At 57.9% G+C, this 26734-nt stretch overlaps 3 protein-coding genes across 15 annotated transcripts; 1 reads left to right on the top strand and 2 right to left on the bottom strand.

Annotated features, from left to right (window-relative positions):
- ZNF668 (zinc finger protein 668) lies at positions 214 to 11066 on the bottom strand. Of its 5 annotated transcripts, none has more exons than XM_013987708.2 (4): positions 10545 to 11066; positions 6221 to 6346; positions 2623 to 3291; positions 214 to 2188 (listed from the first exon to the last, which is right to left on the bottom strand). In XM_013987708.2, the coding sequence occupies exons 3-4, from the start codon at positions 3267 to 3269 to the stop codon at positions 976 to 978; spliced, it is 1860 nt and encodes a 619-aa protein (XP_013843162.1). In that variant the 5' UTR covers positions 3270 to 3291; positions 6221 to 6346; positions 10545 to 11066; the 3' UTR covers positions 214 to 975. The 5 variants fall into 5 exon arrangements, with proteins under 5 accessions (XP_013843162.1, XP_020942061.1, XP_003124524.1 ...); XM_021086402.1 differs by having other exon boundaries at positions 6057 to 6346; positions 10545 to 10635; XM_003124476.4 differs by lacking the exon at positions 6221 to 6346 and having other exon boundaries at positions 10545 to 10658.
- Positions 10699 to 20572, top strand: ZNF646 (zinc finger protein 646). 9 transcript variants are annotated; one of them, XR_002342360.1, is made up of 4 exons: positions 11274 to 11586; positions 13017 to 18457; positions 18790 to 19739; positions 19980 to 20568. XR_002342360.1 is itself a non-coding variant. In XM_013987706.2 (4 exons), exons 2-3 carry the CDS (start codon positions 13099 to 13101, stop codon positions 18912 to 18914), a joined length of 5484 nt encoding a protein of 1827 aa, XP_013843160.1. In that variant the 5' UTR covers positions 11274 to 11586; positions 13017 to 13098; the 3' UTR covers positions 18915 to 18950; positions 19980 to 20571. The 9 variants fall into 9 exon arrangements, 8 of the variants coding, with proteins under 8 accessions (XP_020942057.1, XP_013843158.1, XP_003124523.1 ...); XM_013987706.2 differs by having other exon boundaries at positions 18790 to 18950; positions 19980 to 20571; XM_005655075.3 differs by having other exon boundaries at positions 19572 to 19739.
- PRSS53 (protease, serine 53) lies at positions 20444 to 26528 on the bottom strand. The gene is made up of 11 exons (XM_003124496.4): positions 26026 to 26528; positions 25083 to 25103; positions 24816 to 24978; positions 23716 to 23981; positions 23426 to 23580; positions 23046 to 23265; positions 22126 to 22276; positions 21803 to 22047; positions 21568 to 21713; positions 21135 to 21354; positions 20444 to 20844 (listed from the first exon to the last, which is right to left on the bottom strand). The coding sequence occupies exons 1-11, from the start codon at positions 26081 to 26083 to the stop codon at positions 20825 to 20827; spliced, it is 1665 nt and encodes a 554-aa protein (XP_003124544.1). The 5' UTR covers positions 26084 to 26528; the 3' UTR covers positions 20444 to 20824.

The following is a 26734-nucleotide window of genomic DNA, read 5'->3' as shown; positions in this document are numbered from 1 at the left end:
TCAAATAAATATATAAATATTGTGGTCACAGGTGCAGCATGTGGGATCTGAGCCACATCTGCAACCTACAACTGCAACCACAGCTCAAGGCAACACCAGATCCCAGTTGGGTTTGTTAACCACTGAGCCACAAAGGGAACTCCAGAAACTTAGGATTTTCCAGCTCTGTTTAAAGAATCCTTTTGGATAGCAATGAATTTAAGGATTAAATTGTGGAGAATCAACATCTTTTAATGATATCTTTTCACTCAGGTACATGGTATGTCTCCATTTAGTTAGGTCTCACAGCCCTCTTTATATAGATTTGTGTGTTTTTTGCAAGGTTTATTCCTTTGTGGTTGATGGGTTTGTTGTTATTGTGAATGCGACCCCAAGTATATTTTCTAATTTGTTATTGTAATTTACAGAAAATATACTAACCTTGGGCCTCAGTTTATCTGTAGAAGTACAGGAGTAGAACCACTCAGTAAAAGATCAAATTGAACGGGCAAAACAAAATTAAACAGATTTGTTCACTGCAAGTCTTATCAATGATTTTAATATACTTTGATCACCAAGAATCCCCAAGACAGGTACAGGGATGAATTTCCTGTACTTACTTGACCATGGAATCCTTTGTCACAAGACATTTCTGAAACGTTATTTAGAGAAAGCAATGCATCCAAAGACCCTTCTAGTTTCTAATCTGTCAACCCTGGGGTCTCCACTGAAGCCCATCTGATGCCCAAATTCCCACTCATCCCCAACCAGACAAGAAAACAACCTAGTGTCAAAGTGAGTGTTTTAATGAGTGGTGCCCAGAGAGCCATGTCTCTTGCCAGCCTCTGCTGTCCCCAGCTCTGTCAGGAAGGTGAGCTAGCTGCCTGGGGCGCAGGTATGGATCTGGAGTCTAAGAGTGAGCTGGGGCAAAGGGAAATTCAGGAGGCACCCTGAAGGGGCGGAGCTCCTAGGAGTGTGGCGGAAGGGGCGTGGGCCTCAGGCTGGCCCCTCTTCAGGCATTCCCAGCAAAGCCACAAGGGGCTCCAGGGGTGTAGGGGTCCCGATGGGCACAGGGTGGGTGCGTTCGTGCTTGCGCAGGTCGCTGGCACTCAAGAAGGCCTTGGGGCAGTGGGGGCAGGTGTAGGGGCGCACAGAGCTGTGGGTGCGGCTGTGCTTGCGCAGCCCAGCCCTGTCTGAGAAGCTCTTCCCACACTGGGTGCAGGGAAAGGGCCGGAGCTCTGGGTGTGAGCGCTCGTGCCTTCGCAGCAACGTCAGCGTGGAGAAGGTCTCCTTGCACTCCCGGCACACAAACTGTGGTGGTTTCTCGTCCACCTCCTCACCCCCCACCTCGCCTGCCCCCCCCAAGGGACCAGGAGCCTCCCCAACCCCAGCATCTTGGCACTCCACGTGCTCCACCGTCATGCCCACCACTTGCCACTGGGTGGCCATCACACCTCCTGATTCCGGGGGCAGCCCCAGCAGCCCGGCTGGAGGGTCCCCGAGCCCCGCCCCTGCTGCCGGGGCGGCTGAGCCCTCGCCTGCCACGCTGACCGGCAGCGCCAGCCCCACTACCAGCTCCTGTTGCGGGGGAGCCCCTGCGGCCTCGCTACTTCGATGAGTCCGCTCGTGCTTCCTCAGGCTTGACGAGACCACGAAGGACTTTCCGCAGGCATTGCAGTGGAAGGGGCGCTCACCCGAGTGCACCCGGCTGTGTTTTGTGAGGCTGGCTCGCTCAGCAAAGGCCCGCCCGCACTCCTCACAGCGGAAGGGCCGCTGGCCCGAGTGCACCAACGCGTGTCGCTTGAGGTCCCAGGACGCCACGAACGTCTTGTCGCACTGCAAGCACTTGAACGGCCGGTCGCCCGTGTGCACCCTCCGGTGCATGGCCAGGTCGGCAGGCTGCCGGAAGTCTTTGCCACATTTCTCGCAGCGGTAGGGCTTCACGCCCTCGTGGGCCCGCTGGTGACGCCGGAAGCTCGAGGGGTCGGAGAACATGCGGCCGCAGCGCGGGCACAGGAAGGGCTTCTCGCCCGAGTGCGTGCGCTCGTGACTCTGGTAGGAGCTGAGCTGCGTGAAGCCCTTGCCACAGGCCGGGCAACGGTAAGGCTTCTGTGCCGCGTGGATGCGCTGGTGGCAGGTGAGTGAGGACGAGCGGGAGAAGCTCTTCCCGCACTCTGAGCAGAGGAAGGGGCGCTCGCCTGTGTGGGACCTGTGGGAGCGAGGAAGCTCGGCATGAGGGTGAGCCCACGGCCTGACCCCCACTGAGGGTCTGCACTGTAAGTTGGAGCCCGTTAACATCTCTGGGGCCTTGGCCCAATTCCCTAAGGGGCAAAGGGCTGTACCCCGAGAAAGAAACCTTCAGGACAGGTGTTTATGTTCCAGATATACCTTGGCACACAACATACCAGCCTCACCCGTACCTCCTGGACCTCACCCTCTAAGGTGCCCAACTTCAAGGCCTGCCCCCTTCCTCAATCCAGAGGCCTAGGCCAATCAGGCTCCATTTCCACCCTCTGGCCCCCATAGCTCCGCCCCACTCACCTTCCATTGGCTCATTCGCTCTTTAGGACTCAACGCCTTCACCCTATTGGTGCACTCCTCCCAACCCCTTCGGCCGCCCCCTACCCAGCCCAGTGCCCTCACCGCTCGTGGTTGCGGAGGTCCTTGAGCTCAGCATAGGCTTTGCCACAGCGCTCGCAGCCATAGGGCCGCAGGCCTGCGTGCGTGCGCCGGTGCTTTCGGAACACCGAGGGGTCTGCGAAGCTCTTGCCGCAGTCGGCGCAGGTGTAGGGCCTCTCGCCGGTGTGGCCGCGCTGGTGGATCTTGAGCTTGGAGAGCGCGCCATAGGCCTTGGGGCAGTGCGCGCAGCGGAAGGGCAGCTCACCTGCGTGCGAGGCTAGGTGCACGCGCAGGCACACGGGCTGCATGAAGCGGCGGCCGCACTCCGGGCAGGGGAAGGGCTTCTCGCCCGTGTGGCTGCGCCCGTGACTGCGCAGCTCTGGTGCCGTTTTGTAAGCCTTGGGGCACAGCGGGCACGCGTAGGGCCGAGGCTTAGCCGCTGCACCTGATACCTTGTCCCCACTGGCATCCTCCGCTTTGGGGTCTGTCTCTGGCTTCAGCTTCACCTCGGCGGCCTCCTCTGTGCAGTCTGCAGGCCCGTGTGTGGCAGCGTGACGTGCTGCGCGCGGCGCATTTGGAAATGTCTTGGTACAGGATAGGCACTTATAGCGGCGGCCAGAGCGCTTGTACCCTGGGGCTGGGGACCGGTCCTCCAAAGACTCTACCTCCATGGCCTTGATGGGCTGGGCTTCTCTGTGAAAGAGGCAAAGTTAGGAGTCATACCCCTTTTCCATTCTCCAAGACTTCTCTCCTCACCAAAGCCCCCTAAGGCCTTAGAGGAAACCCTGTCTTAACTCATTTCCCACCCGGAATGTACATCCTTCCTTGCAAATATTCCTGCTTCTCCGGTCTGTTCACTGATGAAAGGAGCTGAACCAGGTGACCTGAGAAGAGCTAAGAGAGGAGGCCGAGACCATCCAAAGGTCCACCTTCACTTCCCTCCCAGCCTTTGGGCTTTTCCAAACCCTGTGGCATTCCCAGAAGGCCCTGGCTTCATCCATCTCACCATCTTCCTTCTTCAGCTCAGTGTCCAAGACCTGTGCAAGGCTGCAGACACAGAGGCCCAGATACGAGTCTGGCCTGAAGGTCTCCAAGTGTCCAGGCCAGAAGACGACAAAGACAGTGGGCTAAATGTGGTGACCGGCACCATTTGGCTGAAAGGGATAGGTTCCCAGTATAGGTATTTTGTTTCTCCCCTCTGGTTGGTTAGTTTTCAGCGTCAGCAACTGTTCACACGGAATCCTGGCCTTGCACAGCTGGACGGGACTCCACCCCAGGTAGGAATCCTGGTCCACCCTCTGCTCTGGAGTGGTTTGGTTCTTGCTCCCATAGCTCTGGGAGTGGGGGAGCTCAGTTACTCTCAAGGAAGCTTGATCCACTGTTAGCAGAAGTGAGAAGCCTCTGATTCAGATGTGATGTCTGCTCTAGCCTGGTCTCCTGGGACCAGGCTCTAGCTAAGGCCCCTTCTTTCTCGGTTTGGGGCCCAGACACCCTCCACCCAGCTGCTCCTGGGGATCATGGCTGGGAGGAAATAGGATTAATGGCTGCATTAGTCTTAACACCAGCTCATCCTCCCTGGGGGATGAAGGGAAGAGGATTAAGGCAGATCCACTTAAGGAGTGCTTGCAGCAGCTGCTGGGGGCAGCCAGGGTGGGGGGAAGGACAGTACTTTAGGGAGGGGAGGGGAACCAGGTAAGTCCAGAAGCTGGGCTGGGAGATAGGAAGCCTGGATTCTAGAGCTCCTTTCTTTCTTTTTTTAACTTTGGCAGTGCCCACAGCATGTAGAAGTTCCAGGGCCAGGGATCGAACAGGTGCCACAGTAGCGAGCCAAGCCACTGCAGTGACAATGCCAGATCCTTGACCTTCTGCACCATAGGGGAACTCCTAGTGCTCCTTTCCAGGCCTGTTTCCTCATCTGTACACTTCAGTGGTTGGTGGCTTCTAAGTTAGGACCCAAGGAGGACTCAGGAGCCCCGAGGCAGGGGGGTGGGGAGGGAGAACAAGGGCTGCATCTTCATTTTAAAAATGTTTTCGGGGGGGTCTCTTGTCTTTTTACGGCTGCACCCTCAGCATATGGAGGTTCCCAGGCTAGGGGTCCAATCGGCCTACACCACAGCAAGTAACACAGGATCCAAGCTGCATCTTCGACCTACACCACAGCTCATGGCAACACGAGATCCTTAACTCACTGAGAGAGGCCAGGGATGGAACCTGCAACCACATGGATACTAGCTAGGTTCGTTAACCACTGAACCACGACAAGAACACCAAGGGCTGCATCTTTCGAATCAGCATCCTTCTAACTGGTGGCCCAGCCTCAGTCCCCCGTCCTTGCACACAACCTAAGGAGTCTTCTCCCAAAGGTACCATGTCATGCTCTGTCCCCTGCTCAAGAATTTTCTATGGCTTCCATCACACCGTGCAAGTCCCCAGGTCCTTCATGGCTTGTCTGAATCCCACCAAGCCGCGCTTCCCAAAGGAAGCTCTCCCTGCATCTCCTGTTTGGTTTTTGGCCTCCATCCTACACCTCTCTGTTCCACCCTCAGCTTTTTCACTTTTCCCACTAAGTCCTAGGGCTGGAAGGTGAGTTCAAGGGCTTGAAGCCCACCCTTTCCCAGGGCTTGAATTCCCCTACACTTCGAGGCAGATCCCCTATCTCTGCCTATCTCTGGATAAGGCCCTCGCTACTCCCTTCCGGATCCTCTCTGGACAGTCTGACTGATAAAAGTTTCTCCTTAATAAACATGATAGCGAGTTCTCTGGTGGCTCAAAGGGTTAAGGATCTGGTGTTGTCCCTGCTGTGGCTTGGGCTCCATCCCTGGCCCAAGAACTTCTGCATGCTGCAGGCAAGCCCAAAACAAACAAACAAATAAAACCTCCTAAAACCAGGATAGCTCATATTTCCTGAGCACTTGCTAAATAACAGGTGATATCCTAAGCTCTTCAAATGGATTAACTCACTTGAACTTCATGTCAGCCCCATGAGAAAAGTTCTATAACTGCCCCCTTTCACAGATAAGGGAAATGAGGCCAAGAGAAACAAGGCTGCAGCACTGAGGTTAAGTGCAGCCTCTGAAGCCAAACTGCCTGGCTTAGAATCTGACTGCCCTCACTTCCTGTGACCCTGTGTGATTTACTTCATACCACAGGAATTCAGTTTTTTGGGGTTTTTTCTTTTTTTTTTTTTGTCTGTCTTTTTGCCATTTCTTGGGCCGCTCCCACAGCATATGGAGGTTCCCAAGCTGGGGTCTAATCGGAGTTGTAGCCACCTGCCTACGCCACAGCCACAGAAACGCAGGATCCGAGTCGAGTCTGCAACCTACACCACCGCACATGGCAACGCCGGATCGTTAACCCACTGAGCAAGGGCAGGGATCGAACCCGCAACCTCATGATTCCTAGTTGGATTCGTTAACCACTGGGCCACGACGGGAACTCCGGTTTTTTCAAGGCCATACCTGCAGCATAGGGAAATTCCCAGACTAGGGGTCACAATGGAGCTGCAGCGGCTGGCCTACACCACAGCCACAGCCATGCCAGATCCGAGACGCATCTGTGACCCACACCACAGCTCATGGCAACACTGGATCCTTAACCCACTGAGCCAGGCCAGGGATCGAACCTGCATTCTCAGGCATACTAGTCAGGCTCATTATCACGTTATCACTGTGCCACCACGGAAACTTCCTATGTCGGGTTCTTAAGCCGCTGAGCCACAATGGGAAATCCAGGACCTCAGTTTTCTCATCTGAAAAATGGAAATAATAACAGTACTTACTTCACAGGGTTGGGCGAGGGCCGAACAAGATAAGAATAATTACTGCCGCCAATTACTGAAGCGTCTCAGAGCCACTCTGCTGAGTATGCTACTGATTTTGAATTCTCTCATAGCTTCCTGAGGTAGGGATTATTGCCCTCATTTTATAGACAAATAAACTGAGGTTCCCAGAGTTAGGGATAAACCCATGGTCACATAGCTAGTTACTTAGGCAGCTGAGACCTGAATTTGGGTGTGGCAATGCCATGTCCCTAACCCGCAGTACTGGGCTGGGCAACAAACCCACGTTGATCCTATTGTGCCAAAGCGGGAGCTCTGAACACTCAACATGTAAGGACCAAAGGCACGGAGTTCCCACTGTGGCATGATGGGATCGACAGTGTCTCTGCAGTGGGTTCGATCCCTGGCCTGGTGCATTGGGTTAAGGATCCAGTGTTGCCGCAGCTGTGGCATAGGCTGCAACTCCGTCTTGGATTTGATCCCTGGCCTGGGGACCCCATATGCCCTGGCAGTCAGAAAGGGAGAAGAACAAACACACAAAAAAATCTTAGGTCTTCAGAAGCTTCTAGGAGAGAGGGATTTTTACTACGCATCTTTTTCAGGGGGAAAATCTGCAAAAGGCCACATAGCTAGTCAAGGAGCCCCGACTCAAACCTAAGTCTTCAGAGGACCTGTGCTGGGCTCTTTCTCTGCGGGTCTTCATTCATTTAAGGTTTAACAGCCAAATCATGGGACTTTCCACTGCTCTTAGGACAAAGACTAATATCTTTTCCATGGCCAGCAAGGCCCTGAACTATTTAACTCCTGCCTACCTCATCTCCCACTCCTCTCCCTTTGGCTCAGTAGGATCCACCCACACGGGCTCCTTTTTTCACCTCAAAGATGCAAATTCCTTCTCATCTCAGGGACTTTGCACTAGTAGTTTCCTCCACTAGAAACACTATCCCCCAGGATCTTTGTGCAGCTATCTCTTCGATTCTGTTTGGGTCTTAGCTCCTTGTCACCTCCTTAAAGAGGGCTTTCCTGGAGTTCCTGTTGTGGCTCAGTGGAAACGAACCCAGCTAGTATCCACGAGGATGAGGGTTCAATCCCTGGCCTTGCTCAGTGGGTTAAGGATCTGGCATTGCTGTGAGCTGTGGTCTAGGTCACAGACATGGCTCGGATCCCGCGCTGCTATAGCTGTGGTGTAGGACAGCAGCTGTAGCTCTGATTCGACCCCTAGCCTGTGAACTTCCATATGCTGTGGGTGTGGCCCTAAAAAGACAAAAAAAAAAAAAAAAAAAAAGAAAGAAAGAAAGAGGGCTTTCCTGATCATCTTTCTTTCTTTCTCTTCTTTGGCTGTGCTCTCAGAATGCAGACATTCCCTGGCCAGGGATAGAACCTGCGCCATAGCAGTGACAATGCTGGATCCTTCATCTGCTGAGCCACCAGGGGATTCCCCTAAGCAACTTTCTCAATGCTATCTGCACCGCTGCTAATCATTCTCTGGCCCCCCTCCTCTTTAATTTCCTTCCTGTTGCTCATCCAGATAACATTCCTTGCAGGTTCACCACGGGCTAGGACACATACGTATTTATGTGTCCTATTCAAGCTACACATTCACAACTGCCTAGAAGTTTGTTATGGCTGAATGTGCCCCAGCATGGAAGAAAGGCCATGTGAGAACTTAGGCAGGAGGTGGCCACATACAATGCAGCAGGAAAAGAGCCCGCCCCAGAAACTGAACTGGCCAGCACCTTCATCTTGGATAGCTCAGCCTCCAGAACAGTGAGAAATAAATTTTTGTTGTGGCCCCCCTACCCCGTGTTTTGTTCCTTTTCTTTTCTATTTTCTTTGCTTTTTAGGCCCACACCTATAGCATATGGAAGTTCCCAGGCTAGGGGTCAAATCTGAGCTTCAACTGCTGGCTTACACCACAGCTCATGGCAATGCCCAATCCTTAACCCACTGAGTGAAGCCAGGGAGCAAACCCGAATCCTCATGGATACCAGTTGGGTTTGTTACCCGCTGAGCCACAACAGGAACTCTCTCTCTCTTTTTTTTTTTTCTGTTATAGTAGAGCAGATAGATTAAATAGTATTAACTTCTCCCCCACCCCCTGCCATTTTACGGCAAAGGATGAGGCACAAAAAAGTAGCTAGTCATGGTCACAGCCAGTATTCAAAGCCAGGTGATCTACCTCCCAAACGTCTGCTCTCTCTCCTGATCATAAGTGATTGCTAGCACTTATACATTTTATGGTTCAGTTGTTAATTCTGAGAGCCAGGAACCTTTATATTTTTTTTATTTTTTATTTTTTTTGTCTTTTTGCTATTTCTTTGGGCCACTCCTGCGGCATATGGAGGTTCCCAGGCTAGGGGTCGAATCAGAGCTGTAGCCCCCGGCCTACGCCAGAGCCACAGCAATGCAGGATCCAAGCCACGTCTGTAACCTACACCACAGCTCACAGCAACGCCGGATTGTTAACCCACTGAGCAAGGCCAGGGATCCAACCCGCAACCTCATGGTTCCTAGTCGGATTTGTTAACCACTGCGCCACGACAGGAACTCCAGGAACCTTTATTAATCTGCATCCTTTCCACATAGAACCATGCTTGGTGCCCCCAAAACAAACTGAACAGATCAACCTCTGAGACAGTATCTGAATCCAGGTCTAAAGACTCTGCCTCCCCCACAGTAGGAGTCTGTAAAAACGTCAGTTTTATCAACCGAATTTCTCTGCCTTTCCAAGTTCACAAGTTCCAGTGCAGGCAGGCAGCTAGTGCTCCATTAGACCCCTAGCCTGGGAACCTTCATATGGTGAGGGTGTGGACCTAAAAAGACAAAAGACAAAAAAACAAAAACAAACAAACAAACAAAAAAAACGAGATCCCAGCTCTTTCTCCCCCCACCCCACCCCACCCCACAGTCGATTCATTGCTCTGGTGAGGGAGCCCTGTCTTTGTTTACTACTGGATTTAGGTGGGGGATGCCATCCTGCTGCTAGAATAGGCTCTAAATGCCAGGAATGCAGATTTAATTCCCAAAGGGTTTAGGCTAGAACCCTGCAGGCAGGGATGAAGTGAAGAGCCCACTTTTTATCCTCTCTCCATCTCAGTCTCCCCACATGTAAACAAGTAGTCACCGGTAGGCCTCACAGGCCACGGGAGATCCGGTGAGATAGCAGATGGGGAACTGTGAACCATGCAGAGAGGCGAGCTAGTCATCTCCTGAACATCCATGCAATCTGGTTAGCCCATAACCTAATCCCAACCCACTTTTTTCAGCCTCACCTCCAGAGGCACTGTGCCCCTCCGCACCATAGCTCCAGCCGCAATTCTCAAACTTCCCCACCTAAATACATCCCCGTACGCAGTTCCCTCTGCCTTCTCCTGTTGGAAAACTGTTGCATCCTTCAAATACCTGCTTCCCCAGTGCCCCCAGGAATAATTAATAGGTAGTAGAGGTAAGGGCACCACTACACTCTGGGCCTCAGTTTTCTCATCAGAAAAGTGGGGTCTCTGAGGCACGTGGGAGTTTGAAGGGCGTTAGAGCCAAGATCTGCGAAATCCCTGCGCTTCCAGCTCCCTGCAACCATCTATGTGTCCGCATCCCTCCAGGCAGAGAGCCCCGCAGGGCAGGGCCCTGGGCTGACTCTTCGCAGAAAAAGCCCTGGGAAAACGTGGCATCGGATAATGTGGCAAGAAGAAAGGAACGATGAATGAGAGAATGAACAAATGAATGGACCGAAGGCCAGGCTCTGGACAAAGGCCTGCAAGATGGCGTTCTCTAGGACCGCGGGAGGGGCGGCCGAGACCTCGACCGGGGAGGGGGCCGCCGGCACCAGAGAACCGTGCAAGGCCGGCCGCGCGCCTGGGACAAAAGCCCGCAACATGGCGGGCTCTAGGACCCTCGGGCCCGCACCATGCAAGGCGGGCAGCCGTGCCGGCCGAGACCAGGCGTCCGCTGCAGCCGGCCCGCCGGGACAGCCGGCGGGTTCTAGGACCCGCTGGGCCCGGAGCCCGCCCGCGCCCTCCCGGGGCCGCACTCCTCCCGCCCCGCCCGCGCTGCTCGCGCCAGGCTAACCCCATCCGCCCTCGGCACCCACAGGGAAACTGAGGCCCGCTCGGATCGCGTCCGCTCTGGGGCCGCCTGGGGGCCCTTGAGGACTCCTGCCGGCGTTTCCTACCTGAGAAGACTCGGGCCGGCTCCGTGGCGCCAGCGGCAGCTCCTCGCACCGACAGAGCCCGGGACACAGCCAGGGAGGGGCAGGCGCTAGGACCCAGCGGGTGGGGGTGGGAGGAGGCGGAGCCAACGAGCGGAAGTGGAAGGGAGCTTTCCTCCCTAGGGAGGAACACAAAGTGTACCGGCGCACCCCCAACCGAAGGTGGAGGAGAAACCCTTTGCAAGGGGTCTCTGTGGGTGCTAATGACAGGGAACACCGGAGTAGGTTTGCGGGTGCACTGGCTATTGCTAGCCTGGGGAAAGGTCACCGTGAACTAGAAGGTGGGAGGACAGAAAGGCCATGCTCAAGACTTGGAGTACCTAAGTCCGCTTATATTCATTCCACAAAATTTCCCTTAATAACAAGGAGTGAATGAAGCTCCCTCCATCTGTCTTGGGAAGTTCTTCAGGGAGCCCCCCGAAAAGTGTCGCCAAAATACTGAGGCCAGGGCTGCAGAACCAACCCTTTTTTTCCCCTCCTCTGCGCTCAGCCAACATGCACCGGAACGATTTTAGCGGCTCTTCCCGGAAGTGTGGCTAAGGTTAGTGCAGAACAACGCAGCTTTTGACCTACGTGGGCGGGGTCAGAGTCGGGTAAGCTGTGTCTCTCCTAGCACCGGAAATGTGGCTGCTTGGAGGCGGGACAGAAGTATTCTCAGGGCGGAAGTTTCGCGGGGAAGCTTTTGCCGCCAGGACACTTCCTGTTTCCTAATAACAATAGGAAGTGTCCGAGGAGGTGAGGGTAGACTGCTGGCTCGTGCCAGCTGCGCCCTCTTTCCTCTACTTCCTTCCTTCTCCCCCTCTCCTTTCCCTCTTTCCCTCCCCTCCCACTTCCCAGGAGCCCTGGTGGAGTGTGCGTGTGTGGGAGCGCGAGAGCCCCCCAACAGCCACCCCTTGGGGCGCGCGGCTGCAGTTAGGGTGAGGGTCCCAGTGCGCAGGCGCGCTCCCGTTCGCCGTCCCCAACGGACGCACCCGCGGCGGGAACGAGAAGGGGTCACCGGTGCGAGGTAGGGGTCCTAGGAGAAAACTGGCCTAGGAGATGAGTGAGGTTAGGACCTCACTGGTGGTTGATGACGAGAAGAGACTCTTGAGCGAAGGGGCTTGGTGAGGTGAGGATTTGGGGAGCAGGTTCAGTAAGGGGTTTAGAGTCAGAGATAGGAGTTATATTAGGGTCCCGTGGGAGTGAAGGGTCAGAGAAGGCCAAAGTGATGTAGGAGGCATGGGGCCTGCTATGGAGAGAGCAAGGGCTTTGGAAAGAAGCTTGCCAGAATAGTGGGTTGGCCAGTGTGTAAACTGAGGTAACAGGCATTGCAGTGTGTTGTGAAGGCTAAGTGACACCACACCTGTTCTTTACTTAGCACAGTGCCTGGCACATGGTAATACTTAGGTAGCAGGGGTTGCTCTTGTCATCAGTATTATGAGAGAAGATAGAAGAAAAAATCAGAAGGGATGCTGGAGTGTAAAGTGAGGAGGCATGGGAAAGAAAAAAGGTAGGGGGTGAAGAATCAGAAATGAGATGGTATTTCCGAGATGGAAGATAGTTTGAAATTCATAAAGGAGACTTCATGACCCTGAAGGGAACAGGGGAGATGGGGGAGCACCTTTCTCAGCCCTTTCTCTCAAGAGGGCCTCTACCCTCACCTCTCAAGTCCTCAGCTGCCAAGTGAAGAAAGAAGCTACTTTCCCAGGGCCTCTCAGCTACTCTGGTTAGCTGACAGGTGCAGGAGAGAGGATTGGACTTATCTTACTGAAGGTCCTAGGGAAGGTACATCTTCCCTTTAAGATGTCATGGAAGACAGGTTGTTTGTTTCAGAATTAGAGAGAGGAGAGGATTAGGGCCAGTAAAGACTTTTTGGATTTGATCTCCAGACAGGATAGTAGGTTTTTGACAGAGGTAAACTGCATTTATTTAGATGGTAGATTCCTCATCTAACTAAATGAGTTAGGCCTAGGGAAGCAGCCATGTCTGGGGAACTTGTATGATGGTGCTTCTGAAATAACAGATCCAGTAGAAAGCAGGTCTCTGGGCATGGTGGCTTCGGGGACTTCTCCATGCCCTCTGATGAACTTGGTGCTTATAGAACCAAGAGGCAAAGTTAATTTAGGCCTGCCTTCTGTTTTGGGGCGGGGGGGTTGGTCTTTTTTTTTTTTTTTTTTTTTTTATCTTTTAGGGCTGCACTCGCAGCATATGGAGGTTCCCAGACTAGGGGGCCAATTGAAGCTATAGCCACCGGCTTACACCACAGCCACAGCAGCACGGGATCTGAGCCTCGTCTGCGACCTACACCACAGCTCACGGCAATGCTGGATCCTTAACCCACTGAGCGAGGCCAGGGGTCGAACCTGTGTCCTCATGGATGCTAGTCGGGTTCACTAACTGCTGAGCCACGCAGGGAACTCCTAGGCCTGCCTTCTGACCGCTGCCCCCTCTTCCTAGGCATTAGACCCGCCACCAGAGGAAGATGCTGCCATCACCTGCCTGCTCTTCCTGAACCTCCAGGTTTCAGCCATAAGGCCCCATGGAGGACACGCCCACCTCACTCAGCTGCTCTGACTGTCAGCGCCACTTTCCCAGCCTCCTGGAATTGTCACGGCACCGAGAACTGCTCCATCCGTCTTCCAACCAGGAGAGTGAGGAGGCCAACAGCGTCCCTCGGCCCTACCGCTGTCAGCAGTGTGGGCGGGGCTATCGCCACCCCAGGAGCCTCGTCAACCACCGCCGGACCCACGAGACTGGCCTTTTCCCCTGTACCACCTGTGGCAAGGACTTCACCAATCCCATGGCCCTCAAGAGCCACGTGAGGACTCATGCTCCTGAGGGCTGCCAGAGGCGCAGACCCCCCCACCCCAAGGAAGCCACTCCACCCCTCCAGGGGGAGACAGCATCCACTGACTCCTGGGGCCAGAGGCTTGGCCCTGGGGAGGGCTGGGAAAACCAGAAAAAACATCCTGAAGAGACCTCTGGCTGTGAGTCTGGGCCAGACCCTAGCGCAGCTCTGGGCACTTGGGAAGATCCACCCACCAGACCCAGAGAAGGCTGGGAAAGCCGGCCAGATCCTGAGGAGGGCGCAGAGGGCTGGGGGCCCACCACCCACTCTGCCAGAGACCCACCGCTCCCCACCCCAGCCAGCAGTCTCCTTAGCAATTTGGAACAGTATTTGGCTGAATCGGTAGTGAATTTCACAGGGGGCCAGGAGCCCACCCAGTCCCCTCCTGCCGAGGAGGAGCGGCGGTACAAGTGCAGCCAGTGTGGCAAGACCTACAAGCATGCCGGGAGCCTCGCCAACCACCGCCAGAGCCACACCCTGGGGGTCTATCCTTGTGCCATCTGCTTCAAGGAGTTCTCTAACCTCATGGCTCTGAAGAATCACTCCCGACTCCACGCCCAGTATTGGCCTTACCAGTGTCCCCGTTGCCCCCGCGCTTTCCGGCTCCCCCGAGAGCTGCTGGAACACCAGCAGTCCCATGAGGGTGAAAGTCAGGAGCGGCCGTGGGAAGAGAAAGGGCTGCCCACCGCCAACGGGCACACAGATGAGAGCGGCCGGGCCCGACTCCCTGGTACACAGATGCTGAACAGCTCTGGGGAGCTGGAAGACAGTGGCCTGGAGGAGTACCGGCCTTTCAGCTGTGGGGACTGTGGCCGTACCTACCGCCATGCTGGGAGCCTCATCAACCATCGCAAGAGCCACCAGACAGGTGTCTACCCCTGCTCCATCTGTTCCAAGCAGCTGTTCAACGCAGCCGCCCTCAAAAACCACGTGCGGGCTCATCACAGGCCCCGGCAAGGAGCTGGAGAGGATGGGTCGCCCTCAGTGCGGCCAGCGTCCCTGCCTCTGGCTGAGACCACCCACAAAGAGAAGGAGGTCCCCCCCACCCCCCTGGACCACCGCCCCTATAAGTGCAATGAGTGTGACCGGGCTTACCAGCACCCGGGGAGCCTCGTGAACCACCGCCACAGCCATCGGACAGGGGAGTACCAGTGCTCACTCTGCCCCCGCAAGTACCCCAACCTCATGGCCCTCCGCAACCACGTGCGGGTACACTGCAAGGCTGCTCGCCGCAGTGCCAGACCCGGGGCTGAGGGCGCCCCCAGCCACCTCAAGGTGGAGCCCCCGCCCGACCCAGTGGGAGCAGAGGCAGCCCCAGGCACAGATCAGGGGCCTGTGTGCAAACGTGAAGAGGCAGCCACTGATGTCCCTCCAGCCGCGGCTAGGACCACACCACAGACATGTAGCTTGTGTGGGATGCTCTTTGAAGACCCTAAGAGCCTTGAACGTCATAGCCGGACCCACGGAGAAGGGGAGGACAGCAGGACAGAGAGCAGGGTGTCCCCTCCTCGGGCATTTGCCTGCCGAGACTGTGGAAAGAGCTATCGCCACTCAGGCAGCCTTATCAACCACCGGCAGACCCACCAGACGGGAGACTTCAGTTGTGGGGCCTGCGCCAAGCACTTCCACACCATGGCTGCCATGAAGAACCACTTGCGTCGCCACAGTCGGCGGCAGAGCAAGCCGCACCGGAGGCGGACTGGCAGTGCTGGTGGCAGGGGAGAAGCCAAACTCCCGTCCGGTGGGAACTGGGCCCTGGAGCTGGCGGAAAAGAAGGAGGGCCTGGACTGTCCCCAAGACCCTCCGGGGGGAAGGCCTAGTGGAGCCGAAGGCCACGTGGAAAGTGCTGGGGACTGTTTGCCGGCTGTGGCTGAGCGGGACAGATGTGGGCTCGAGAGGGATGAGGCCTGTTTCCAGGGTGATAATGAGAGCAGAGGCACTGGGGAAGGACTGCAAAGGAAGGAGGCCAGTTTCCTTGACAACGTGGACATCCCAGGCGAAGAGGAAGGCAATGGGCCTCGCTTCTCTGATGGCCTCCCTGGGGGGGAGGAGGGCCAGACACCAGCCCCTGGCCAGCCCAGCTCCCCGGCCCGCTCTGCCAAGGCCTCTGCTGCCTGGCAGGCCGGGGTCTCCCACACATGTCCTGACTGTGGCCGTTCTTTCCCCCACGCCGCCGGCCTGCTGAGCCACAGGCCCTGCCACCCCCCGGGCATCTACCAGTGCTCCCTCTGCCCGAAGGAGTTTGACTCCCTGCCTGCCCTGCGCAGCCACTTCCAGAACCACGGGCCCGGGGAGGCAGCCTCGGCCCAGCCTTTCCTCTGCTGCCTCTGCGGTATGATCTTCCCTGAGCGAGCTGGCTACAGGTTTCACCTGCGCCAGGCCCATGATTCCTCGGAAACGACGGAGGGCTCAGACGAGGAGGGGGACGAGGAAGGAGCAGCAGGGGCCGCCTCCACCCGCAGCCCCCCACTGCCGCTCTCGGAAGCCGAGCTGCTGAACCAGCTGCAGCGGGAGGTGGAGGCGCTGGATGGAGCCGGCTACGGGCACATCTGTGCCTGCTGCGGTCAGACCTACGATGACCTGGGGAGCCTGGAGCGTCACCACCAAAGCCAGAGTTCTGGGAACACCACCGATGAGGTCCCCGGCCTCCTGCCTCCCCCAGGAGAGGCGGCTGATGCCACGGGGATGGTTGCCGACGCCGGTGTCTTTGAGGGCACGGTGACCTCTCTCCCTGGAGAGGGTGGCGACACAAAGTCTGGAGAGGGAGGAGGTGCGGCCCTCGCGGACAGCCTGGGCGCGCAGGGCACGCAGGGCGTGCAGGGCGGGGAAGGTTCTCGGGAGGCCCAGCCCCGCCCCTTCCGCTGCAACCAGTGCGGCAAGACCTACCGCCACGGGGGCAGCCTGGTGAACCACCGCAAGATCCACCAGACGGGGGACTTCACCTGCCCGGTCTGCTCGCGCTGCTACCCCAACCTGGCCGCCTACCGCAATCATCTGCGGAACCACCCGCGCTGCAAAGGCTCGGAGCCCCAGGTGGGGCCAGTCCCGGAGGCCGGAGGCAGCAGCGAGCCCCAGAACCCGGCAGAGGAGGGCCAAGGGCAGGCCGAGGGCGAGAAGTTCCCGAAAGAACCTCAAATAGAGCCCGCGGAGGAGGTGGCGGGGGTGAAGGAAGAGACCTGGGAGGAGACCGCCGGGAAGCGGGAGGAGATGGAGCCCTGGCTGGAGACGGCGGCGGAGAAGGGCTGCCAGCCAGAGGCCCCCTCCGAGCGGCCCTTCAGCTGCGAGGTGTGCGGCCGCTCGTACAAGCATGCAGGCAGCCTCATCAACCACCGGCAGAGCCACCAGACCGGCCACTTCGGCTGCCAGGCCTGCTCCAAAGGCTTCTCCAACCTCATGTCGCTGAAGAACCATCGGCGCATCCACGCGGACCCGCGGCGTTTCCGCTGCGCCGAGTGCGGGAAGGCCTTCCGCCTGCGGAAGCAGCTGGCCAGTCACCAGCGGGTCCACCTGGAGCGCGGTGCCAGCGGCGGCGCCCGGCAGCCTACCCGGGAGGATCGGCCCTTTCCCTGTGGGCAGTGTGGGCGGACCTACCGTCACGCGGGCAGCCTCCTGAACCACCGGCGGAGCCACGAGATGGGCCAGCCTAGCTGTCCCACCCGCCCCAAGACCGACTCCCACTGCCTGGCCCTGAAGGACCACCACAGGCTGCACTCGGAGAGCCGGCGGCGGCGTGCCGGGCGGTCCCGGCGGGCGCCAGTGCGCTGCGCCCTCTGCGGCCGGAGCTTCCCGAGCCTGGGATCTCTGGAGGGGCACCTGCAGGAGCACGAGGAGGAGACCAGAGGCAGTCAGGGAGGTCCAGACAGCACAGAAGGCGCTCAGGGGAGCCCGGCCGATGACCAGGGACTACAGGACACATTGGGTGGTACCGAGTCTGTGCCCCAGCTGGAAGATGGGGACGTGAGGCCAGCGGAGCAGAGTCAGAGCCCCTTCAGGGCAGCAGGTTCAGAGGCCACAGAGCCAGTGTCCTGGAGCGTGGGGAAAGCGGATGGGTGGCAAGGAGACGGGGGGCCAGTGAATCATGATGGAGATTGGGCCCCTGAGGGTCACACACTGACCAAGCCAGAGGACGAGTCAGGGGACATTGTCCTCGGGAGTCCTTGCCACCTTGGCAACTGCCAGCCCAATGGACCTAGTCTGATTCCCGTGGAGAGCTGGGACAACGGAGACAGTGGCCCTCAGAGCCAGCCAGAGAGCCCCTCCTTTTCCTGCAGCCGCTGTGGCAAGACCTCCCACCAGGCAGAAGGTCCCTTGAACCACCACGACACCCACAAGACAGACCGTCACTATTGCTTGCTCTGCTCCAAGGAGTTCTTGAATCCTGCGGCCACTAAGAGCCACAGCCGCAACCACATAGCTGCCCAGGCCTTCGCCTGCCCTGACTGTGGCCAGACCTTTCAGTCCCACCATGAACTAGCCAGCCATCTGCAGACCCACGCGCAGGGCCTCAGTCAGGTGTCACCCCCGAGAGAGGAGGCCAGAGGCCCCAAAGCTGGGGCTGTGGAGGCTGAGGTGGATCTGCTGGGTCAAGAGAAAACCCAGAAGGCCCCATCGCAAGCCCCCAGGGCCGCAGGAGAGGATGCCGGGAGAGCTAGTGGACGCCACGATGGAAAGTCCACAGCGGCCGTGGACGAGGAGCGGCCCTTCCGCTGTGCCCAGTGTGGGCGTTCCTACCGCCATGCCGGTAGCCTGCTGAACCACCAGAAGGCCCACACCACTGGACTCTACCCCTGCTCCCTCTGCCCCAAACTTCTACCCAACCTGCTGTCCCTTAAGAACCATGGCAGGACCCACACGGACCCCAAGCGCCACCGCTGCAGCATCTGTGGCAAGGCTTTCCGGACAGCTGCCCGGCTGGAGGGCCACGGGCGGGTTCATGCGCCCCGGGAGGGGCCCTTCACCTGCCCCCATTGTCCCCGTCATTTCCGCCGCCGCATCAGCTTCCTGCAGCACCAGCAGCAGCACCAGGAGGAGTGGACAGTGGCCAGCTCTGGTACGGGGGCATGAATGGGCTTGGGCAGAGGATCGAAGGGTCCCAGAGGAGGCGGGCACCTAGTGGAGGGTAAAAACTGGCTCCGAGGTAGGGAGGTGGGTGGGTGGGTGGCAGGCAAGGAATGATAGGATCCCATGGATTCTAGGAGATGGCTTTGAGGCTGGGATATGGAGAAAGCCAGTTTTTTTGTTCTTTGTTTTTTGCTTTTTAGGGCCGCACTTGAGGCACATGGAGATTCCCAGGCTAGGGGTCAAATTGGAGCTACAGCTGCCGGCCTACACCACAGCCACAGCAAAGCCAGATCTGAGCCACGTCTGCAACCTACACCACAGGTCATGGCAACGCCGGATCCTTAACCCACGGAGCGAGGCCAGGGATGGAACCCGCAACCTCCATGGTTCCTAGTCGGATTCTTTTCTGCTGCGCCACAACGGGAACTCCAAGAAAACTAGTTTGAGGATGCTGCCTTTTGAGCCCTCGGTCAAGTGAAAAGGTAGCCTGGTGGGTTGGGGCAGTGGAGGGCAGGGAGTGGCCAGGGACAGAGGCAGTGCCAGGACTTCTGCTGTGCTGGAGCCAAAGGGGAATGGTCTTCCTGTTTGGGGCGTGGGAGCAGCTGGGTACGGCATCCTGATCCAGCCAGTTAGGTAATGATTTCCAGAGGAAAAGATGGTGTCGGTTCTGCTCTTTTTCCTAGAGTGAGCAAGGAGCCAGGGAGTGAGCAAGGGGGCAGGGGGGGCACCCCCAGACTGGAATGCTCTGTGGCTTCCCTGTTGAGCTGGTCAGGGAGACGGGGTCACTGGTTGGCACCCAGCTTCGGGTCTTTTCCCCGTGATTTGTCTCTGCTCCCCCTTCTCTTCCTGGAAACTAGATCCTTGGCCCTTTCCCACCCCTCTTGCCCCACATCTCTTCTCCTTCCCTTTATTCAACCCTCTCCTCTCTCTGCTGAGCCTTCCCTTTTTGGGGATCCAACCAAACCACCCTTTCCACCTGCACACCCCCTCCCCGCCAGCACACCTTTAACTGGAGGACTGAGTCACAGATAATTGTTTCTTTGAAGCCAGGCCCAGCTGTGGCAACAACAGTCATTAATCCCTATCTCCTGTTCTCTATCAAGGGGAAGCTCCACAGAGAGTCACCTCCACCCAGTCTGGCTGGAGGACGAGGCTGCGGAGGAGTGGGACGGCCCGCTCACCCCCGCAAGTCCCTGGCTCGCTCTCCGCCTCCTCTGGGGAACCCTAGCCCTTCTTCTCCCAGAACCCCTTCCATTTAGTGGCCACCAAAGGTGGGTGTCCCTGAGATGGTCAGGGAAGGAGGGGAGGGTGCTGAGACTCCCCTGGGAACACTGACGAGCCAGCTTTCAGGATAAAACGTTTTCTTTTGACCCCAAGGGACTGCATGTGGAGCTAGTTTAGCCAGGTCTGGAAAGGTAATGGAAGCTCTCAGACAGGCCTCGGGGGCTAGGGAGGGGGGTCCAAGCTGTGCAGGGTTTGCCCCCTCAGTCACCACCTCTCTCTCTCCCCAGGAACCCCAAAGGTGCCAGCGGCGGGCAGAGGGGACTTGTCATTGCCCCCTCCACCCACACCCACGACCCCACTCCTGGACCCTTCACCCCAGTGGCCTGCAGACCTCAGCTTCTCCCTCTGAAGTTCAAGTCTCCAAAGATCAGAATAGGGGCAGGGGGCAGGGAAAGGCTTGATCTCCTCATTTTGCTCAGGAGTAGTTTGGGCATCCCCAGCTCGTGTCTCCTCTCCCGCCCGCAGAGGATCCAGGTCTGGCTTCTTTCCCAAGGAGGGGGTGAGGCATTCCTCCTGGCCTGTCCTTGAAGGACCTGCTTTCCCCCAGCCTTTGTCACCAAGCTCTTCCCTGTGACCAGCCCTGCAAGAAACCTAGTACCAGGCTCTGCCATGATGCTGGGCCACCCTCATCAGCCAGGTTCCAACACCAGGGAGAGGCAGACTCAGAGAAAGCCGCGGGTGGGAATATTGCCTGTGGAAGGGGAGCCTTTTACTACAATTTGTAACTTATTTTCTAAAGTCTATTTTGTAACAATTTATTTAAGTTAAAAAAAAAAAAAAAAACACAGGAAAATTGCTCCCTGCAAAAAAATGAAATTTTCAAAGTACGCGGCCTGGTGTGATCATATCGGAAGGGATGAAGACGAGGGAAAGCTGAGGACGCATGCGTCGGGGCCACAGAGCTGGGTGTGGGGGAGCAGCCACAGGCCACGCCTCCCGGTCTTGCGGGGCGCGGGGGCGGGGGCAGGCTCCTTCCCAGAGCCCACTGCGCTGTCGCCAGTCGGAGTTGAGGAAGGGATGGGAGGGGAGCAGGGGCAGTGGCGTGGGAACCGCGGCCTCCCAGGGCCACCTGTCAACAGCCGGCTGGTTGGCCTGTCGGGGAGAGGGAGGAGGGTGGGCTTGGCGGCGGCCTCCCAGCTTCCCTCCGTCCGTCCCTCCCTCCGAGGAGGAGGAAGGAGGTGCTCCTTAGCCCCGCATGGCAGATGAGAAAAGGGAGGTCGGAGCAGTCGCGAGGCCGGCTCCAAGTTGAACAATGACCAAGAGCCGGAATCGGAAGCCACCTGGGTCTGTTGCTGCTCCACCCCGCCCACAGATCCTGCCCCAGATCGCGAGAGAAGGGGTCCAGAGAGGCAGGTGGGGTAGGAGGCTCCGGGGCCACATACTCATGTTAGCAGGGCAGCTTCCGGGCTCGGCCTCAGGCTCCGGCTCCTCTGCGAAGTAGACCTGCCAGTCCAGACTGCTGACCCAGTTCTCATAGGTGGGGAGCGCCGCAAAGACGGCGGCGGGACTCGTGGGGCCTTGACAGGCGTCTCCGAAGCTGTGCAGCCCAGCCAGGAACCACCTGTCCCTCACCTCGTGTACCAGCGGTGCCCCCGACAGGCCCTGTCAGGGGACACGGGGTCACTGCCTTTTCTCGCTGGGCAGCAGCACAGGGCAGAGGGGGCTGGGGCTCTGGCTCTTTGGGAGCCAGTTGACAGAAAGGCAGAATTTCAGGTGAGAGGCAGGTCTGAGGCCAGGCCTGGCGGAAGGTCTGTTTGAATGGCAAGGTGAGGGGGCCAGGGGTGTGTGCAGTGAGTTTTGGTGGCAGGGGCTCACCTCACAGCCGGGTGGCTTGCCCACAACACTGGTACACACCATCCCAGGCAGAATAGGGACGCTGTCACCCCCGAAGGTGGCGTGCAGGCGGCTGCAGGCCCTGGGCCCCAGGAGGGTCACAGGCACTGTCTGAGGGGAGCCAGTGTCTGCAGGGCGAGAGAGAAGTGCCAGCAGCTGCCGCCACAGCCCCGAGGCTGGATGTGCTGCTGCTGGTGGCCCTGTCCTTCCTACATACCTGCTCCCTTGCGGGCCAGCCCCAGGACCCAGCCGTGTTCCCCATCAGGCAGGCGGTGGTCAGCGTAGGGCAGGCAGAGGGGCCGCAGGCTGGGGCCCAGTGTCACGGGCTGGGCCAGCAGCAGGAGGGCCACGTCGTAGCCCCCCTCCGGGTGGGTATAGGCCCCATGCAGGATGACTTGCCTCAGGCCCCGCTCCTCCGATCTGGCCCCCAGGCCTACAGTCCATTCCTCTGGGGCCTGGCGCCTGTGCAGGGACAGCGTTGACAGCACTGGGTGGCAGGGCTGCCGCAAGGGCGGGGGCGCAGAGGGGGCCAGGGCTTACCCGATGAAGCAGTGTGCAGCAGTCAGCACCACCTCCTCTGAGACCAGGGCTCCGCCACAGGCCAGCTTCCCTTGGTGCTTCAGCCTGGCGTCCCAGGGCCATGGGGAGGGAGCTCCTGCCTGAGGGCTTCCTCTCTTCAAGGATCCACAGGCTGAAACAGAAGGGTGACATCATCATCATCTGCCTTCTTGCTAAGCACTCTGCATGCCAGGCCCTGTGATGAGCCCTTCCCATGTGCTATCAGATACCCTCACGACATCCTCTTAACTTGAGCGTGTTATTCTTGTTACAAAGGTAACCAAAGTTCTAGAGAGGTTAATTGACTTTCTAGCTCAGTAACCACAGGCACGAAGCCAACTCGGGATTGAAACCCAGGGCCTAAGCTTTAACCCTGATGGTCCAGCATCATGGGAGTGGCCCGCTCATCATTCCCCCACCCTGCCTGTCTGCACCCCTCTGGGCTTGGACTGGCCCCAGAACTCTTAGCTCACTTGACGCTTCTTTTAGCATCAAGAGCGCTTCCGTCTCAGGAATTATTTTGCATGCAGTTTGCATGTTAGTCACTCAGTGCCAGAATTAATGCCCCACTGAGTTGGAGCCCTGTCCTCTCTGATCTCACGGAGTCTCCATGGGGAAACCTGCTGCTTACCCCAAACCTTCTGCCAGGTCTCAGAAATTCCTTTTCTTACCAAACTCCAAATGCATAAAGTTCTGAAGCATCTATGCCTCTCAGCTGTAAAGGGAGCTCTTCCCATCCTAGGGGCCGAAGGGGCCTTCGAAGCCCCCTTGTTAGCCCGTGGCAGTGTGTGCATGCCTTGTATCAGTCTGTCCTGAGCTGAGGTTGGCTCCCCTGTGGCTTCTACCTGCAGCCCTGGGAGGAGGTCCCCACACGTCCCACGCCTGACACCCGCTGCTCATACCTACACAGCTGTCCTCATCGCTCATCTCCGGGGCCTCGGGGTTCTGGGCCAGGAAGGCTGCCCCCTGAGCGCGAGCCTGCAGCCAGGAGCTGTGAGCAGCCATGTCGGTCAGCAGTACGGGAGTGTCTTCCTGGGCGCAGCTTGATGCGAAACTGATGATCCCAGCTTGAACCCAGTGTCCGTCAGCTTCACGGCACAGCACTGGGCCCCCAGAATCTCCCTGGAGCCAGGCAGTGTTGTCAAGGACAGACGCCTGTGCCCCAGGCCCCGGCGGATACCCTCTACCTGTGGCCCTTCCACCCATCCCTGTGGATCAAGGGCCCAGCCCAAGGCTAGAACCCACCCCCTTCTGTTCCCTTCCCTGGTCCTCTCCCTCAGACCTGACAGGGCCCCTGCACCCCAGGCTGGGGACCCCCACACAGCATCCCGGGCCGGGCCGGGCTGGCCAGCAGCCGCTGGTGCAGGCGGTCGTAGAGACAGTTACACGTGGGGCGGCTGATTAGGCGCAGGCGCAGATTCCTTAGGGTCCTGGGAGCTGGCAAAAGAGGGGGCATTGGGGCAGGAGTCTGGGCTCCAGGAGCAAGGGAGACTGGGAACGGGGACAGTTAGCCACTGAGGCCGTGTGACCCTGGGCAAGCGGAGTGCCTCTCTGGTAAGGACCAGTGCTTACCATCCTTGGGGTCCTGATCCCAGCCAGTGGCCCAGCAGGAGGTCCCAAAGGGGAAGCGATGGCCAGGTTGGGGCAAGCAGAGGGGTGTGTGGGCCACCGGGTGGGCGAGCTGGAGCAGGGCCAGGTCTGCGCCCTGGCTGTAGTGGTTGTAGGCCCTGGGCAGCTGCAGAGCTGTCACCCCCACCTCCTCAGCCCCTGTGCTGAGTCCTTCATGCTGCAGGGAACCCAGGACAACTGACCAGGAGTTCAAGTCCGTCATTGCCTCCCTGGAAGGCGAGGAATAAGACCCAGGCATTGAGTTTAGAGGGGGACAATGACACCATGGGAGACCACACAGAGTAGGTGGAAGATGGACAAAGCCCCTGTGGCTTTAAGCAAGGTCCATCCTTGTCCCAACCTCAGTTTTCTCACTTGTAAGGCTTCTACCATGTAAGGGTAAGATTAACTTGAGGAGTTCCTGTCGTGGCTCAGCGGTTGACGAATCTGACTGGGATCCATGAGGATTCAGGTTCGATCCCTGGCCTCGCTCAGAAAGTTAAGGATCCAGTGTTGCCGTGAGCTGTGGTGTGGGTCACAGATGTGGCTCGGATCTGGTGTTGCTGTGGCTGTGGTGTAGGCCAGCGGCTACAGCTCCGATTAGACCCCTAGCCTGGGAACCTCCAAATGCCACAGGTGTGGCCCTAAAAAGACAAAAATAAAAATAAAATAATTTGATAGTATATTCCTGGCATATAGAACTTTTTTTCTTTTTTTTCTTTTTAGGGCCTCACCCACAGCATATGGAGGTTGAATCAGAGTTGCAGCTGCTGGCCTATGCCACAGCCACAGCTACGCAGGATCTGAGCCTCATCTTCGACCTACGCCGTAGGTTATGGCAATGCCAGATGGATGCCTAACCCACTGAGCGAGGCCAGGAATCAAACCCGCGTCCTCATGGGTACTAGTGAGGTTCTTAACCTGCTGAGCCACAACGTGAACTCCTGGCATTTTTAAACAAATGGTACTTTGTTATTCTAGGGGGAGGGCTCAGTCTCCTGGGCCTTGGGGCCAGATCACCCACCCACAAAGCCAGAAACCCTGTTTGAGCGCAGCTGACTCACCGTTCAAAGCAGTGGGCTGCAGTGAGGACCCAGGTGTCTGCCACCAGGGATCCGCTGCAGAGGTGGAGCCCCTGCCTCCTCACACTGGCCTGCCACGGCCACTCGCCAGGCACCGTGTTGCCCTCCTGAGGCTCGGGGGGCCCGGGGCCACGCTGCCCACACACTGTGGAGAGGCGTAGGTCAGGCGGACAGCAGGCCCCTGTCCTGCCCTCGCCCCCAGCCCGACCCAATCCCAAGCAAGGCCTGGCCCCACGGCCCCGAGCTTACCCCGCTGAGCTGCTTGAAGACCTGAGAAGAGAGAGACACAGGTGAGCCTTCGGGGGAGGGAGCCTCCACCTGCCTGGGCCAGCCTTGGTGGAGGGGACAGGTTTGGGGGGACTGGCCCGGGCTCTTGCTCTGACTCTGTGGCTACTCACCAGGCCCTCCCAGAATGAAAGTATTTATATGAGGTCAAGGAAGAGCTTTTATTGGAACCTATTCAGAGGGTACACTCAGTAATTAACCCTCCTCCCTCTGCCGTGCTCAGCACCCTGGGCCTGGGCAGCAGGGCCTGGGCTTCAGGCTGGGACCCAGCCAAGCCTCCTCCAGGCTTCAGAACCCCTGACTCCTACCCCCACCGCTGAGTCAGGGAGGCAGCCAGGGCCTGAGGAGGGCATTAGCTGAACCGTGCCCTCGGCTGCGGAGGCCCAAGAGGAAGGATTACAGGTCTGCGTCATGTCCAAGTCCAGGAGGGCGCCACGGGATGCAGACTCACCCCGCCCCTGTTCTGACAACTCAGACGCCCCCACCTTTCCAGAAACCGCCAGACACTCTGCTACCAAAGGGTCCCCTGCCCTGCCTCTTCCCCGTCTCAGGCACGCACAAACACACCAACTGAACCTTAAGCCAGGAGAGATGCGACATATGTAAAGGCAGGAGACGCAGGCCCGAGGGCCCAGAAGGGGCCTAAGGTCATTCTGGAAGGAGAGAGGGAATCAGGGGGCACAGGGGACACACACAGGCGTAATGACAGTTCCTGCAGACACAGATTGTAATGCAGCCCAAGGAAGTCACACCCTTTTGGGCACAGGCGTCCACCTACCCTCCCCCCGCCACACTCACAGCCAGACACAGTTACAGTACCATAGGCAGACTGTCGCCTCAAACTGCAGGGGCAGAGGACAGCCCCGAACTCCCACATACCACTCCCGACCCAAACACGGTGACTCACCCTCTATGAGGACCACTGCTCCCAGGATGAGCAGCCCCGGTCCCCAGCTCTGCTTCATGCTGCCCAAGGCCACTCTGCTGCCTCTGGTGCTCTGGTTCTCAGAGAGGCCACCTGGGTCTCCCTAGCTCCACCTCTACTCCACCCCCACTCCACCCCCAACTTGTTAGGAGTCAGGTGTCATGGCTTTTCCTGGGCTGGAAGGGAGCCAGCCCTTCCTTGATCTGAGGCTGTGGCTGCGTGACCCTCGGCTATTCATCACCTCTCCCTGGGCTTCCCCTTGGCCACACGGTCTGGGTTCAAATCCCAGTTCCCCTGAACACTTAAGGGACCTTGGACAGTTAGCCCATCTGTGCCTTATCTGAAAAACTCAGAAGTGTTGAATGTAAAAATGCTTAGACTAGGAGTTCCCATTGTGGCTCAGTGGGTTAAGAACCTCACTAGTATCCATGAGGATGCGGGTTCCATCCCTGGCCGCGCTAAGTGGGTTAAGGATCTGGTGTTGCCATGAGCTGTGGCGCAGGTCACAGATGAGATGCAGCTCGGACCCCCCGTTGCTGTGACTGCGGCGCAGGTTGGCTGCTGCAGCTCTGATTCAACCCCTAGCCCGGGAACTTCCATATGCCCCAGGTGCAGCTGTAAAAATAAAAATAAAATAAGGAGTTCCCACCGAGGCGCAGTGAAAACAAATCCAATTAGGAATCATGAGGTT

Source organism: Sus scrofa, chromosome 3, assembly GCF_000003025.6.
Source record: "Sus scrofa isolate TJ Tabasco breed Duroc chromosome 3, Sscrofa11.1, whole genome shotgun sequence".
Lineage (NCBI taxonomy): Eukaryota > Metazoa > Chordata > Mammalia > Artiodactyla > Suidae > Sus > Sus scrofa.
This window is presented reverse-complemented; position numbering and strand designations above follow the sequence as displayed.

Bases quoted from the DNA above. Each gene is read 5' to 3' on its own strand.
- ZNF646 (XM_013987706.2), top strand. From the start codon at position 13,099: ATGGAGGACACGCCCACCTCACTCAGCTGCTCTGACTGTCAGCGCCAC. The intron at 18,458-18,789 runs GTACGGGGGCAT...CCTACACCACAG, and splicing joins GTGGACAGTGGCCAGCTCTG to GTCATGGCAACGCCGGATCC.
- PRSS53 (XM_003124496.4), bottom strand. From the start codon at position 26,083: ATGAAGCAGAGCTGGGGACCGGGGCTGCTCATCCTGGGAGCAGTGGTC. The intron at 25,104-26,025 runs GTGAGTCACCGT...CTCTCTTCTCAG, and splicing joins AGCAGTGGTCCTCATAGAGG to GTCTTCAAGCAGCTCAGCGG. The intron at 23,982-24,815 runs GTGAGTCAGCTG...CTCGCCTTCCAG, and splicing joins GCAGCCCACTGCTTTGAACG to GGAGGCAATGACGGACTTGA.
- ZNF668 (XM_013987708.2), bottom strand. From the start codon at position 3,269: ATGGAGGTAGAGTCTTTGGAGGACCGGTCCCCAGCCCCAGGGTACAAG. The intron at 2,189-2,622 runs GTGAGGGCACTG...TCGCTCCCACAG, and splicing joins GACCTCCGCAACCACGAGCG to GTCCCACACAGGCGAGCGCC.